Source organism: Propithecus coquereli, unplaced genomic scaffold (assembly GCF_000956105.1).
Source record: "Propithecus coquereli isolate 6110/MARCELLA unplaced genomic scaffold, Pcoq_1.0 Scaffold876, whole genome shotgun sequence".
In the NCBI taxonomy this organism is placed as follows: domain Eukaryota; kingdom Metazoa; phylum Chordata; class Mammalia; order Primates; family Indriidae; genus Propithecus; species Propithecus coquereli.
Genome location: NW_012155018.1, coordinates 89747 through 105317, shown reverse-complemented (window position 1 = coordinate 105317; position 15571 = coordinate 89747). Strand labels below are relative to the sequence as shown.

General features: G+C 46.9%; 1 protein-coding gene across 2 annotated transcripts in view; it reads left to right on the top strand.

Moving 5' to 3' along the window:
• The window catches only part of SAMM50 (SAMM50 sorting and assembly machinery component), a 37337-nt gene extending 26455 nt beyond the window's left edge, over positions 1 to 10882 (top strand). For both annotated transcript variants that reach the window (XM_012664238.1, XM_012664239.1), the window contains exons 12-15: positions 357 to 424; positions 4482 to 4628; positions 5332 to 5473; positions 10711 to 10882. In XM_012664238.1, coding sequence (XP_012519692.1) covers positions 357 to 424; positions 4482 to 4628; positions 5332 to 5473; positions 10711 to 10756 — 403 coding nt within the window. In that variant the 3' untranslated portion in view covers positions 10757 to 10882. The remainder of the gene's footprint in view (positions 1 to 356; positions 425 to 4481; positions 4629 to 5331; positions 5474 to 10710) is intronic.
• Positions 10883 to 15571: the final 4689 nt, after the last annotated feature.

Sequence of the window (15571 nt, the reverse complement as noted above, 5' to 3'; positions counted from 1 at the left end):
GACCTTGAGCGATCCACCCACCTCCGCCTCCCAGAGTGCTAGGATTACAGGCGTGAGCCACCATGCCCGCCCGTCCCTCTCTTCTAGTGTCTTTCTCTGTGCCTGGTGTCTCGCCTCCATCTCCGAAGGTCTGAAACATCGTTTAGATGTTTAGATTTTAGTTTGGATTTTTAGGTTTTTATGAAATTCACCGTACGTGTGCATCTTCCTTACCTTTTCTTAAATGTTTTGCCATGCGAAGGTGATTTTGATAATCCAGTCTCAAATACGAGCAGTGTGTGCTTTTTGTGCTTTCAGTGTGTCGTGCAGTTTTGTCACCTAATGACTTTCCTCTGACATGTTCCATTCTGTCTCAGGTTTTACCTTGGGGGACCGACAAGCGTCCGTGGATTCAGCATGCACAGCATCGGGCCGCAGAGCGAAGGTCTGTCCTTCCCCGTGGTAGTGCTAAGTCTGAGTGGTGGTCATGGCTGGGTTTTGAAGCCGTGTATTTGTTTAAATTACAACAATAATAGATGCTGATATTTCACAAAGGTGGAATTAGCACCTAGCAAAGCATTTATCAGACAGCAGTCATGGAATATTTATTGACAGAATTGTAGAAAAATGAGAAAATATATCTAAGCAAAAAATATATGAAAATAACCCGCAGTCCTACCACCCAGAGAGAACACATGTGAATGTTTTGTTGTATATTCCCTTCCGGCTTTAAACGTACGTGTCTTTCTACTCTTTGTTTTGTGTGCATACTTATTTTTAACTTATTTCTTTCACCACCCCTCCTGACAATGTAACAGTATATTTTTATGGGAATGAATTCTTTATCATTTTTAACAGCTGCATATTTTATCTAATTACATACTTTAATTATATTTTAATTAATAGACTTTCTTTTTGAGACAAGAGTCTCACCGTATCACACTGGCAAGGGTGCAGCGGTGTCATCACAGCTCACTGCAGCCCCAAACTCCTGGGCTCAAGCGATCCTCCTGCCTTAGCCTGCCAAGTAGGTGGGACTATAGGCTTGAGCCATGACACCCAGCTAATTTTTTCTATTTTTAGTAGAGATGGAGTCTTGCTCTTGCTCAGGCTGCTCTCGAACTCAATGGACTCTATTTTCAGGAGCAGTTTTAGGTTTACAGAAATTGAGCAGAAAGTAGAGAGTTCCCATATACCAGCCCCACCACTCCCCACCCCAGCTTCCTCTAGTATTAGCACCTCGTACTGGGATGGTACATTTGTTACAGCTGATCAAACAATATCGTACATTATTAACTCGAGTGCATAGTTTACCTTAGGGTTTTCCCCTTTGTGTTGTGTGTTCCCCGAGCTTTCGCAAATGCACAATGTCGCGCACACAGCGTTACAGTGCCACATGGAGTCCTCAGAGTCCCTGCTCCTCCTGTTCCCCGCTTTGTTCCTCCTACCAACCGCAGGTCTGTTTACCGTCTCCACAGTTTTGCCTTTTCTGAATGTCACAGAGTTGGAATCACATAGTGTGTAGTGTTTTCAGATTGTCTCCTTTTACATAGTAATGTGCATCTAAGGTCCCTCCATGTCTTTGGGGGGTTTGAGACCTCGTTTCTATGTGTTGCTTAATAACATTGCGTTGTGTGGATGTACCACAGTTTGTTTATCTGTTCGCCTCCCAAAGGACATCTTGGTTGCGTGTTTTGCAATTATGAATAAAGCTTCTGTAAACATTTGTGTGCAGGTTTCTGTGTGGACGTAAGTTTTCAGATCAGTTGGGTAAATACCAGGGAGCACAGTCTCCTTGATCATGTGGCAAGAGCACGCTTGCCTTTGTAAGAAACTGTCGGACTCGCTTCTAAAGTGGCTGTACCATTTTGCATTTTCACCAGTAATGAGTGAGAAAGATAAATACCTTATCGTTTTAACAGCTGCATATTTTATACTATACTTTTTTATACTATAATTTTTCTAAACCAAATCCCAAGTTTTGGACATTTAGTCTGTGTTCTTCTTCTTCTTATAAAACAACGTATTAGTCTTCTAACTGAATCTTTGTGTTCATCTATAAGTTTTACTTTAGTATAAAGTTCTAGATGTGGAATTTCTAGATCAAAGGATTTTGAGTATTTCGAAGGCTTTATCTTGCTCTCTAGAAAGGTGGTTTCAATGTTCTCCCTCCAGCAGTGTGTGAGATTCCTGGAACTCTCTCTGACGCTCTACGTTACGTCAGAGGTGTCTCCACACGTTATTAAAACTTAATGTCAGTTAAATGGCTGCATATTGTTCCATTATAAAATATTCTACCCTGATTTTCTTAAATTTTTTAATGTTTATTGCTTCCATTTTTATATCATTATAAACAACGACCGAACTCTGCATAAATTTCTGTGCAAAGTAATGATTATTCCTTTCACTTGTTTTGAGAGTGCTTCATTAGAGTGCAATTTTTTTTAGAAAAGAAACAACTTTTTGATAGTTATATTTTCTTTTTTTATGATAAGCAAATATGATATGCTGACTGTATAAAGCTTTGGAAGTCTTGACTTGCCTGAAAAGTAAAACACAATGATATTCCACGTGTTCCCTATCAAAGAGGCGACTGGCAAGATTTTGTCGGCGAGGATGCAAATTTCTGTAACTTTTTATGAAAACAATTTCATGTATTGAGAGCTGTAATATATACATATGTGTGTGTGTGTGTATTATTATTAATACTATTAATGATAGCCCCACGCTGGAAACTGGAATCCCAAATGCCCATCAACAACAATAGAAGGTGCAGATAACGAGTGGCATCTCCCACTGTGACGAACAACAGATCGTAGCTGTGGCTGAATGGTGGTGTGAATGAATCTCAGGAGCATGTTTTGCAAAAAAAAGAGAAAGCCAGACCCAGAGGAATGCCTGCTATGTGATTCCCTTTGACTAAAGTTTGGAGACAGGCTCAAGCAGTCTGTGGCTGGGCTTGGTGTGGGTGGCGGGTAGTGATCAGAAGGGAGCACGGGGTCTGCGTGCTGGTCGCGTTCTGGTCTCCATCTGGGTGCTCCTTACGCAGGTGTGTTTGCAGGTCCGTTGAGCTGTACACGTAGCACGTGTGTACTTTTCTGTCCGTGTGTTTGAGTCAGAGTTCAAACAAGTGCGTGCGCAAGGACACTCGTCATAGGTTAACGTCCACTATGAAGAAGTTAGAAACCACTATGACACTAGAGGAGAAATGGATAATTACATTTTGGTACATTTATGTTATTATTCAGGCATAAAAGTGATATTTTCATTTTAGCATAAAGCATCAGGAGAAAGTGCTTATGATATATTAAAACTGAAAAAAAGGCAAGACTGAAAATACCCTTTGTGTATATTCATATAGAAATGAGCCACATTTTATTTACGTATTTAATTATGCATTATAGCCTGTAATTCATGGAAAAAAGAACACCAGGATGCTCGCTGTTTATCTCTGAATGGAAGAAATTAAAATATTTTCCTTTTTTTCTCTATTTCTGTATGTTGATCGAATTATCTACAGTGACCATATTACTTTTATGATCAGAATACAGTAATTTATTTAAGATAGGGGGCAGTTTCTGGGAAACGAAACCAAAGTTTGTCTGCTATTGTTTGTCCATTCTTTGTTCCGTTTAGAACTTCAGTTTTAAGAGGGGTTAAGTAGACAGGTTGCTGAAGTCCTTAAATGAATCAACCGTTCATTCCTTGAGGTTTATCTTGGAGACATCCAATATTCTTCTTTTCCATGGTCTGTCATTGTGTATTACAGAGGACTAAGACTTTATAAATAGTATTTTGCAACAAAGTATAACCATCAGGTTGGAGGAGTTTTTTTGTTGCTTTGATGTTATGGCTGTATGTGGTTAAAATGGAATGGATGGGAGAATTTTTAGAAATAATGCAAATACATTCTCTCGGTGGATAGTCTTGAATTTTAGCAAAAGTAACCTAAATTCAGGCGGTCATGAACCATTAAAAAATAGTCTCTTCTCTAGACACTGAGCCAGAGCACTGTTTGTCTGTGCAGTGGGTGGTGGACACTCTGTGCCTTTCGTGAATGGTGTGTGTGACTGTTTCCAGAAACTGCAGAGACATTTTCTGCATTTTGTCTCTCTATATTGTGGTCTTGGAAATTTTGCAAAATAATGCGTATCGTCCTCCAGGTGGAAGTGATTTGATAATCTACGTTTGTGAATAAAACAATAAAACAAGATTCACTACTTTTATTCTAAGCATAATTACTGAGTTTATCCTTTCCTTAACTACATTGGCTTCCCACCCCCCTCAGTTAAATCTAATTGTAAAACAAACCAGGAGAAAAAGAAAGATGATTTAAAATCAGGCCAGCAACATGAGGCATTAAAGGAACAAATAGCAACAGAACTCGAGCACTGTGTGCTGTCATGTACAGGACATAGATCTTGCTTCTGTCAGTTGTGGAGAGTTAACGTGATTTTAAATTTGTTGACCTTGTTGTTGCCCTGCCTTCCTCCCTGGATTAGGAGACTACCTCGGTGGAGAAGCATACTGGGCCGGTGGCCTGCACCTGTATACCCCGTTACCCTTCCGGCCAGGGCAGGGCGGCTTTGGAGAACTTTTCCGAACACACTTTTTTCTCAACGCAGGAAACCTCTGCAACCTCAACTATGGTAAAGCTTGCACTATTAGAGAAACCATTATAGTACAGTAGTTTTCATGTTTAACAGCCCAGTGCACAAATAGCTGTCTATCTTTTTAGATTACCTAGTCTTTAATTTTAGAGACTGTGCCTTCCTTTAAAAAACGTTTCTGTAACACCTAATATAGTGCCCAGAATTAAGTTGTTGGTTGAATGAATGAAGCATGCAGGAAAAATAATCATCAAATGTTCTTACAAAGTATTTATTCAACAAACATTTCTTCAGCACTTACTATATACCAGTTGTTGGGGCCACAGAGCTGAGTAGGATTGGGTACCTTCCTCAGGGAGCTCAGGTCCAGAGGAGAATCACAGCAGCCGTATCTAGCTCAAGGTGCCGCCAAAGCTTCACACAAGACAAGGCCCTTGAGCTTGGAGTGGGACTTCCCAGATGGTCATGGGTTGGGGAAAAGCCATTCTAGGTCAAGGGAACCAAACACACCAGACCTAAAGAATTGAGAAGGCTTGACTTATTCTGGGACAGTGAGTAAGTGTGGTCTCAAGCCTGCTCTTGATTTGGGTCCCAATGTCACTTCATGCGTTCTCCTTGACTATCTAGGCCTAGCTTTAAAACTTAGCACTGGGCACAGGAAGGGAGAGAGCCAGGGCTTGTCTGAGGGCAACTGTGAAAGGATGAGCCGCACGCTGTTGCTCACACATCCTTGTCTTTTCAGGGGAGGGCCCCAAAGCTCATATTCGCAAGCTGGCTGAATGCATCCGCTGGTCCTACGGTGCCGGCATCGTCCTCAGGCTTGGCAACATCGCTCGGCTGGAACTTAATTACTGCGTCCCCATGGGAGTGCAGAGGGGCGACAGGTGCGTGTGGGGCTTATCTTCCACAATTCCATGACACTCTCCGGTAATCTCATTTTGTATTGGACGTGGTTGATTTCATCAGTGGCTTTTAAGGTTCGAGATTTTAAGAGAAATAGAATAGTCACCAAAAAGAATGGAAATACATGTATTTTTCTCCATTGGGTTTTTCTTCATTCAGTTTGGAGAATAAATGTGACATATTCCCATCCCCATCCCGCAGATGCTTTGCGCTTATTGTCCCAAAGTACTGGGCGCCCCTGCAAGGGTCTGGCTGGAGGAATTGACAAGGCGTATTGGTCCTGCATACTGAAAATGGAGTTCAGCGTTTCTGGTGGTTGACCTTGCAGGCCAGGGCCTCTGGGGAGGTTGGGGCAGGCGAGGCTTCGTGCCTGGTTGCAGAGGGCTCAGCTTCGACACCGTCTTGGCCTTCCTCCTCGACTTTCTTTTATTGAGTAAAGATTTGCTAAATATCACACGGATGGCTGGGCACGGTGGTGCATGCCTGTAATCCCAGCATTTTGGGAGGCCAAGGCTGGAGGATCACTTGAGTCCAGGAGCTCAAGACCAGCCTGGATAACATTGTGAGACCTTGTCTCTACAAAAAAATAAAAATTAAAAAAAAAAACATAACATGGATGAAAATAGTATAAGGCTATTTGCTGTTATAGATACAAATTCTATTTCAGAAATTCACAAGTATTGTCATTATAGTGTGTCTCAGTCATCTCTGGCTGCCATAACAAAACACCATAGGCTGGGTGACTGAAACAACAGACATTTATTTCCTCACAGTTCTGGAGGTTGGGAAGTCCAGGATCAAGGTGCCAGCAGATTCAGTGCCTGGTGACCTGGCTTGCAGCCTTGTCACTGTGTCCTCACGTGGTGGAAGAAGGGGACAAGCATGCACCCCAGTGTCTCTTCTTAGGACGGTCTAATCCCACCACGAGGGCCCGCACTCGTGACTTCATTTAAACCTAATCGCCTCCCATAGATCCTGCCTCCAAATGCCATCACGTTGGGGGTCAGGACTTCAACCTATGGATTTTGGGGGGACACAAACATTCAGTCCAGAACAGTGTTTGTATTGTCTCTTATTATTTTTATGTTTATACATTCTGTACTCTGGGCTATACTTTTTCTCTTCGTTTTTGTGTCTCCTCTTCTGTTGCCACCAAGGGGTGGTGCTGTTTCAAACATATTGTAGTTCGTCCCCGTTTAAGGAAATACGCTATCGTTTTTACTCCCACTGCCTTCTCCGTCAGCCTCGTAGGTGATGGGATTGTTAAAGGATCTCCACACTGGCAGGCTTTCGAGAGAGCGTTCTTACCTGGGAGCAGTTCCGGATCTGTCATTCAGACCCTTTGTGGTTGTCACTTTAGTAGAATCTGCTCTCGACACTCTTCCTGGAAGGCTAGTTCAGATCCACTCACATCTGGGGGCACGGCGGGGGCTGTCAGGCTGCTGCACTCCCTGGGGATGAGAGAGCCTACGGGTGCCTTCATGGGTGCCAGCTCACCTCCACACCTTGCCTGTTCTCTGCACAAAGCAAACACTGAAAAGGGTTTGGTCACACGGACTACGTGTGCGCTCTGGAGCCCAGCTGCCCGAGCTTTGTCCCAGCTCGGCCAGTCTGTGTGGCTGTGTGACCTAGAATGAGTTACTTAACCTCTCTGGGTCTCCATTTTCATGTCCTGAGAATGGATAGTAACGATAGTGACTATTTTGCTTTTTTGAAAACTAAATGAATCAAATGCACGCAAAGCACTTAGAGCCCTGCCTGGCGTGTTGTCAGGAGATGGTGGTCCTTCGTGTCACTGCTGCTTTGTGTCACAGCCCCCGTGGCCGGCGCTTCTCACAGGAAGGGAAGGGAGTTCCTGTCCAAGGCGCGGCCCCGCCCCCTCCGCATCGTCCCCCTGTGGCTGCTGCCTGCTTTTCCTGACAAGCCACGAGTGGGATGACATGTCCTGATTTCAGAGATAGGAAGATGTGAAAACTGTGCACCTTTCTCCGAGAGCAAGAAGCTTGCCCACGCCTTTACGGTCTTCAGCGAATGAGGCTGGTTTTGCATGTTTCTTTGCATGAAGCCCCTGTTGCCACCACAGCTGGGAGAGTGTGAGTCTCAGCTTGACAGCCAGGTGCTCACTGGAATCCCTGCAGGGGCCCCAGAGGCACTGGGGCGGTCTGCACCACGCTGGATTGAGTCAGCGTGGGGTATATGGTGAGGCTGTCCGAGCCAGTACTTCTCGCTCTGTGCTGTGCCTCCGGATCTCCTGGGGGCCTTGTCAGAGGCAGACTCGGACCCCTTCAGCCAGACAGGCTCCCCACTGCTCTGGGGCCCACCAGCAGCCCTGTCCTCCAGCCCCTGCAGCTGTCACTGTCGTCGCAGTACTGCTTGCGGCCACTGGGTGTCAGTGTGCTCTGCAAAGTCAGAGGAGCCCCTGCCCTTTCTCAAAGAATGTTTCCAGAGAACGGTTATATTTACCTTTTCGCTTTGCCTCTCTGTCTTCCGGTTAAACCTGAAAAATATGTTTCAGAGACTAATTTCAAAATGTGAAAGGAGGAAGCCTACTGTGCACGCGATACTTAAAGATCAGACCAGAAGGAAGCTCCTCTGGCCCCTGGCTGGGCAGCAGCTCTGTTTTGCCGCCACAGTTGCAGCAAATGTTCGTTGTGGGCTGTGAGCACTGTCACGGGGGCAGCCTGGCACCCCTGAGTGCGGAAGTCACTTTCACTCAGTGTGTGGCTTTGTTTGAAGTGTTACCATCAAGATTGGAATTTTGTGGAGTTTGAGTGATGCTGTCAGAATTAAGCTTTGTTTCTAAAATCAGGCAACAGGCAGGGTGGGGATTATGTAGGTTGGAATTATCCCGAGATATCCCCCCATAGTTAACGCGGAACACTGTAATTAGGAGTTCAGACTTTTAGAAAAATGGTAACAGTTTTGAACTGTTTGCTACATTTTATATTGGAGGTGATTTATGGCGCCGTTGTCTCTGGGCTCTTAACATTGTTCTGTCACTCGGCGTCGTAGCAAGTGCGGTCTCGGGAGCCCAGGGACGACTCAGGCAGGCTGGCTTGGGAGCGGCTCACGGTTGGTAGCAGGGAAAGACAGGAAAGCGGATTGTCTCGGCTGAGGAGGAGTTGCGAGGCCTCCTGAGGGGCTGGCACTGAGTGGAGTCTTCCCGGAGGACGGCCGTGGACTCGCAGAAGACGGGGCAGGGCGGTGCTCCTGGAGGCGGCGGGAGCTGTGCAGGGGTGCAGTGTCGGTGGGCGGCAGAGCAGCGTTCTGCAGAAGCAGAGGCGGCGCCTGGGGAGGCCCTCGAGTCTCACTCCGACCCCTCGGCCTTTCTGCCCCACTGGCCTTTCTCCCCCCGGGTATCTGCCGAGGTGTTTGGGTTCAGGGCGTCATCCGCCCTGTCCACGGAGAGTTCCTCATGACCAGAACGGCATGTGGTGGTACAAGTGAGGGCCCATGGGAGATGCCCCTGACGTACGGCGGGAGACGGGGTGCAGGGCCCCAAGGGTGCCGTCAGCGTGACCTTCCTGAACACCCTCATGCTGATGCTGGCGGTGCTGGGTCAGAGACAGGTGGGAGACCACCAGGGGCCCTGCACCAACACAGTGATGGGGGCAGGGCGAGAGACGGGGACACTCGTGGGCCTAGACCTAGCCCAGTGGACACTCAGCAGAAGGTGGGTACTTGAGGCTGGCCTCGTGCAGCTTTGCAGTGCTGCTGTGAATGTTTGTAGTGGGTATTTTGTTCTGTGACATGTTTACATGGTCTCTGAACATAAACCTGTAATTGTGAAGTTGTTTAATGTTTGTAGCTAGAGTGAACAGGAATGCCTGCTTGTTTTCTGAATTTCATAAGCCAACAACTTAACTTATTTTTTAGCTCATAGCTTATTTTCAGACATTTTTCTAAGTAGTGAACGTAGGCATAGATCACTTTTACAGAGCTGATGATGTAAAATGTGAAAACAAACCGTTTCGATTTGAACACAACTAAGCAGTACAAATGCAGTCAGGTTTTGGTTTAGATTCTTGCCTTTTAAGGACGTTGGGGTGGTTTATGCTGACACTAGATCACAGAGGGGTGCACATATTGCTTCTGGTTAGGTCGCGTGGGCTGCCGCTGTTGCCCAATGGGCACCAGGATCCCTGGAAGGTCAGCGGAACGTTGATAATTATGTGTCCTGAATCTCTTCGTGGATCAGATATTTTGTTTCCTTGCTCAGAGTCAGGTTGAAAAAGAAAAGCTTCCTGCCAGTTTTCATACGCTACGAATCCTCAGGTTAGGTAAGGACACGGGTGTAATGATGGTAGAAACGTCCATTCTCTTCTGAATGAGGAGCTATTTTTATTGGCTAGTCTCTTCTAGAAATTACCCACCGCTTGCAAAAATGCTGCATTCCACAGCGCACTGACTGGCAGTTGTTTGGGATTCTAAAGTCATTTCCCTGGGAAGTTTAGGTCCCGGTGTTAGGCCCACTTTGTCCCAAATATGCAGCATTGGTCTTGTCCTTAAGCACAGGCTCTAGGTGGGCAGAGACCCCGAGGGCCACAGTGCATGCGCGCCGTCCCGATGACAGGCTGCCCCACCGCTGTGCGTCCTCAGCCGGGCTGAGGCAGTGACGTGTCGGAAAGAGCAAGGCCTGTGGGTGCTCCTGAGTCTGGTCCAGAGTCCTGCCCTGTCGCTTCTCAGCTATGTGACCGGAGCCTGTTTGCTCATCCAAAAGTGTTCTGTCAGTGGGTTATCACCAGCACGTGGAATCCCACCTGCACAGTGTCAGCTCATGACAGGTGTTGCAACCAATATGACCTCTTTGCATCCTTCCTGGGTCAGGAGCAGGTCTCAGAGGTGGTCAGGCCAAATCTCTGTGGGGCTGCGACATTGCCATCTTTTCCTAAGCCCCTGGACCTTCTGGGGTCAGAACTCAAGATCTGCCCACCTACCTGCCCCCAGCTCCTCCCCTCCCCCGCTCCCCTGCCTTTCTGTCCTCCCTGTTGGGTTTGGGGGACATACAGGAGGTGAGGAGGGTGCGCTAAGTGTTTGTGGCTCCATTTCGTCCCTTTGCCAGTCTCCATAGGCTGGTTCTGCACCACACAGGAGGAGGTGGCGGGTCGCCAGGGCCAGGCAGGCAGGAAGGCGGGAGGCGGGCGGGGTACTGCCGAGGAAAATGGCAGGGTGAGCGGAGCCAGCCGCGGTATCTGATTTCTCCCTTCTGTATTTTAAGGATATGTGATGGCGTCCAGTTTGGAGCTGGGATAAGGTTCCTGTAGCTGACACCCTCCAGGAGAAGCTCTGGGACGCGGGCAGCAGTGTGTCGCCCCTGCCACGGCTGAGAGATTCTTTGACTGCGGTCCTGGCGGGAAACCACGTCAATAAAGTGTAAAGACGCACACTCAGGGGCGTCGTGGGTATGATTTGCTTTACTGACCACCGTGTCCCACGCTGGCCTTTCCCAAGGACGGCCTGGTCCTTTCACACGCACCTCCCAGACCCTTCAAGTCTCAGCGTTTGGTTCCCAGGTACCAGGTGTCAAGTATTCAGCAGAGCCGGGAGCAGGGAGGGTCGCTCGGCCTGTGGCGCTGGGCGATGCCAGGGGAGGCCCACGGCAGCCAGCAGGAGTCACAGTGCTGGAGGTTGGAGTCATTTAAGTGAATGTGAGTGGCATGGGAGGAACAGTCGTATTAGGGACACTGAGGCAGAGGGAAACTGGTATCTATAGACTCACAGCAGTATTAATAAGACTACTATGTTGGTTTCCTGCTCTAACGAATCACCACAACCCTAGTAGCTTAAAACAACACACTTCGTCTTGCAGTCTGGAGATCAAGAGTCCAAAATGGTTCCCACCAGGGTAAAATCAAGGTGTCATCAGCAGGGTTGTGTTCCTTTCGAGAGCTCGGAGGGAGGAAGGTTTCTTTGTCTTTGCCAGTTTCTAGAGGCCGCCCACGTTCCTTGGCTAATGGGCCCCTCCCCATCCTCAAAGCCAGCACTGTCCGTCTCTCTCTGCCTCTGCGTCTCTCTGCTGTCTCTTTAGGACCCTTGTGATGACATTGGGCCCACCCAGGTAATCCAGGATAATCTTATTTTCGGGTCAGCTGATTGACAACTGTGATTCTATCCGCGACCTTCATTCCCCTTGTCGTGTTATGCAACATAATCACAAGTTCCGGCACTGGGATGTGGTGCCGTATAAACAGTGTTTATACGCCACGGTGCAGTGTTGCCATGGCACCCCCGGAGGCCGCGGCGGGGACACTTTACCGTCGGGTTCCCCATTATTCTCAGGCCTCCCTGTAGCCTGTTGTTCATGTCTTTGCCAAGTGACCTCGGGATTTGGGTCCAGGCACCCACATCCAAGCTCTCAGGCCCCCTGAGGACTGTCCCATCCTCATTGCCTGCGTGAGCTGCAGGGATTTTGCAGAGAAAATGTAAGAAGAAACACAATTTTGCCTTCCTTTTAATAGTTGGGGACATGGGAAAATATACTTTTTTTCCCTAAATTGTTTATTATTTACATTTTTATATTTATGCCTTTGGCAAAATAAACCCATGTTACATTGTCACATTCAGACGATAAATTTAGAACAGTGCAATCTGAATAATGAAACTCAGACACCATGACCTTTAAGAATTCATCTGCTACGTCAGTGGAGAGCCCAAAGAAGTCGTTTTTGGAAAGGTGCATGTTCAATGCAGCAAGTGCGAGTTACCCGGGTTGCTGGAGCCAGCTCCTTAATTAAAGCACACCAGGTCCAGCTGTCTCCAGTGCGGCTGCGACGTGTTTAATTCGCAGGTGGACTCCACAGGCTGTGCCTTGCAAGGGGAGATGAAAACAGTGGAGGCATTGGGTACAAATGGGAATCTGTTCATTCTCAGGTGGTATTAAGTGGGCAGATTAGATAAAACCAGAAGCACTTAACAAAGTGCTTTCCATGAAAGCCCAGAAATAAGGCAAGCTCATTGTGGGAAGTAATTTTTCATAGCTGCTATTTTCGAGAGCTCAGACAGAAAAGAAAGATGAAAAGCATAACAAATCCTCCATGAAGCATCGTCTTGGCGCGGTGATTCTTCGCATCTTAATGTTACCCCATTTCTTCTCTAAATACCTGATGTTCCGGGCTGGAACAGGTTTGATATTTGCTTAATTAGCCTTTTGCTCTATTCTGCGACGGATGTGCTGTGCAGCCAGCGTGCTCGTTCTGATGGAGAAGGTGCCACCTCCTTGCCGGGAGCCTGCTGGGCCAGGCACCTTCCATTCCTAACAGGCAGACTGATCAGCGAGCCTTGTCTTCACGACGCTTCCCGAAGAACAGTCTGCTGTGGCGGGTCGCTCCTCCGTCACGTGAATTCGTGGTGCTTTCTGTACACACACTGCACCTCTTCCAAACAGGTCCATTAGGGGCAAGCGTGCCGAGCAGCACTGTACGGCACACGTGTGCCGTCCGCAAGTCTGTGGCCCGGCCAGGGAGCAAACTGTTCTGCCAAGTGCTGTAGTGGCTGGGACTCGGGACGAGCAGCTGATAGAGATGCGCCGTCAGGCCACATTTTGCCCTTAGGGTGACTCTAGCAAAGGCCCTTCCCTTTGATGTTCTCTCATACCCCACAGCTCCTTAGCCTGAGAACTCTCTTTAGTTTCTGAATTCCTTCTTTTTTTAAAGACCAGATAAACTTATCTTTCGGACAGTTAGGGGTGCTGAAACGCATCACATGTTTAACACATTGACCGCCACACAAAAAATCAGAAACTTTTCCTGGGGGCCACAATGTTTTATTACGAAAATAGAATAAAAACTGCAAGTGTAATTCAAAGGGAGACATAAATAGAAAAACAAAATTTATTGATTTCTATTCATTTAATCCATGTTTTTAGAATTAAATTGTCAATATTAATGATAACAATAAGAACATCAACAAGGAAGATTTTATATACGCTTCACGCGGCTCCGGGTCAAAGCTGGAGTGAGTCAGCTACAACCCTCGTGGCAGTTACTGTGTTGAACCTCACCACAGAGGAGACCACAGAGGATGGCTTAGTCCAGAGAGCAAAACCTGGGGAACTGTGTTTTAAATAAAATGAACATGTTTAAAATCAGGAGGCTGTACTCAAAAATCCTAATTTCTTGCTTCTCTTAAAAAATGGGATCTGACAACCAAAAGGTCTGTGTCCCTGCCGGTGGCAGTGGGCTGGAGCTGGGGGTGGGTGTCACCGCAGCACGGCCTCTCGGCCTAGTTCTCCGCTGCATCCCTTGTCCCCGGCTTGGACACATCAGGAGCAGAAGCATCGAATGTGCTCGGGGAGGAGGCACGTCTCGAGGGGACGACTGTCACAGACAAGCAGCGAGCCCCCCAGGTCAGGGACCCCGCCCTTGTCCCGCCTGGGCTGTTTGTCAAGTCCAGCCACTTCTTTCCTCTGGCCTCAGGTTTTCCTTCTGTCAAAGAAGACTTCGGTGTATTCAGCAAGAGATTCCACAGTCTTAGGGGACGCCAGCCCTGGGCTTTCTGGGGCGTTCTGCCCCCACAGCAAATGCTAGCTGACTTCCCACACCACAGATCGTTTTGCTGTTTTGGGACATCATATACAAGGAGTCAAACAGTAGGTCCTTGTTTGTGATTCAGGCCGGATGAGAGCCCAGCTCTGTCACTAACTTGTGTGACCTTGAGCAAGCTCCCTTCTGGGTTCAAACATCAGGCCGCCATGAATCCGAGGCACAATTCCTGGCTGTCCCAGTGGGGAGAAATGGGGAGAGAGGCCAACTTGAGTGTATAAACTTTTAGAGATGTAGATGGAGTAGACTAGTGTTGACTGACTTGTTAGGCTTAACCTATTTAAAACCAGATGTATAAAATGAAGTCCTTTTGGAAAGATTGGTTTTTGCCACTTTTATGACATTCTCACTGTTCGTTTGCATCTTCAGTGTTTCTGTCGTCATTAGAACCGCTCTTACTTAGAGTCATCCAGCAGTGATGAGCGCGTGGCGTCCCTGCTGTCTGAGTGGTTTGAGATGCGGCACGTTCTGATCTAGCGGTGACGCTCTCCCCGCCGCCGTCGGCCGTTCACAGATAGGAAGATAGTTGGCGACCTCCACAACCTCGCCACTTCCTGGGCAGCCTTTAAAGCTTGTCAGCATCCAACATTTGAACCCCAGGAATAATTAACTACATATACATTTCTTTGCCTTTTTTTTTTTTTTTTTACTGGTTTCATCAGATGAGTATGTGTAGTAGCAGTTCTCAAACTTACTGGTCTCAGGACCCCTTGACACTATCAGAATTATTGAGGGCTTTTGTTCATGTGGGCTGCTGTTCATACTTACCACATTGGAAATTGAAACAGAAAGTTTTGAAATATTAATTCATTTAAAAATAATGAACTCATTACATGCTAACATCAATAACATTGTATGAAAAATGTATTTCCCAAATAAAAAATCTAGTGAGAAGTTAACATCTGTCTTCAAAACCAGACGGATTCTCACATCCGCCTCTGCGTTCGGTTTGCTGCAGTCGGACGTGTTCGATGAAGTGTGTGCAGATCTGCCCTCACACAGACGCGTGTTCGAAAAAGAGGACAGGATATTTAATAGCCTTTTCAGATAACTGTGAGGGAGATAATTTGATACTTCACCAAAACTCAACAAGCGATGGTATTTCAAAGGTTGGTTGCAGTGTGGAATCGGAAAGCCCGTCCATGACTGTTTCACACTCGGTTGCATTAAGAGCCTCTGCCCTGTCCGGCCCTGCGATTGGGTCTCACCAGGCATAATTCTGTAGCATCCTGCAGCGGTCATTTTGGAATCCCGAGTTATGCACATCTTCCAACTGCCAGCACATGTCATGATAATGCAAAATAAAAAGATCACATTCATTAATATCAATGCCGATCGCATTGGGAAAATATTTAAATACAAATGCTCCCTTACGTCCTGATAAGCCCACTGTAAGTGGAAAATAGTGTAAGTTGAAATACATTTAATACTCCTAACCTGCTGCACATCATATCTTAGCCTAGCTTACCTTAAACCTGCTCAGAACACTACATTAGCCTACAGTTGGGCAAAATCATCTAACACAAGGCTTATTTTATA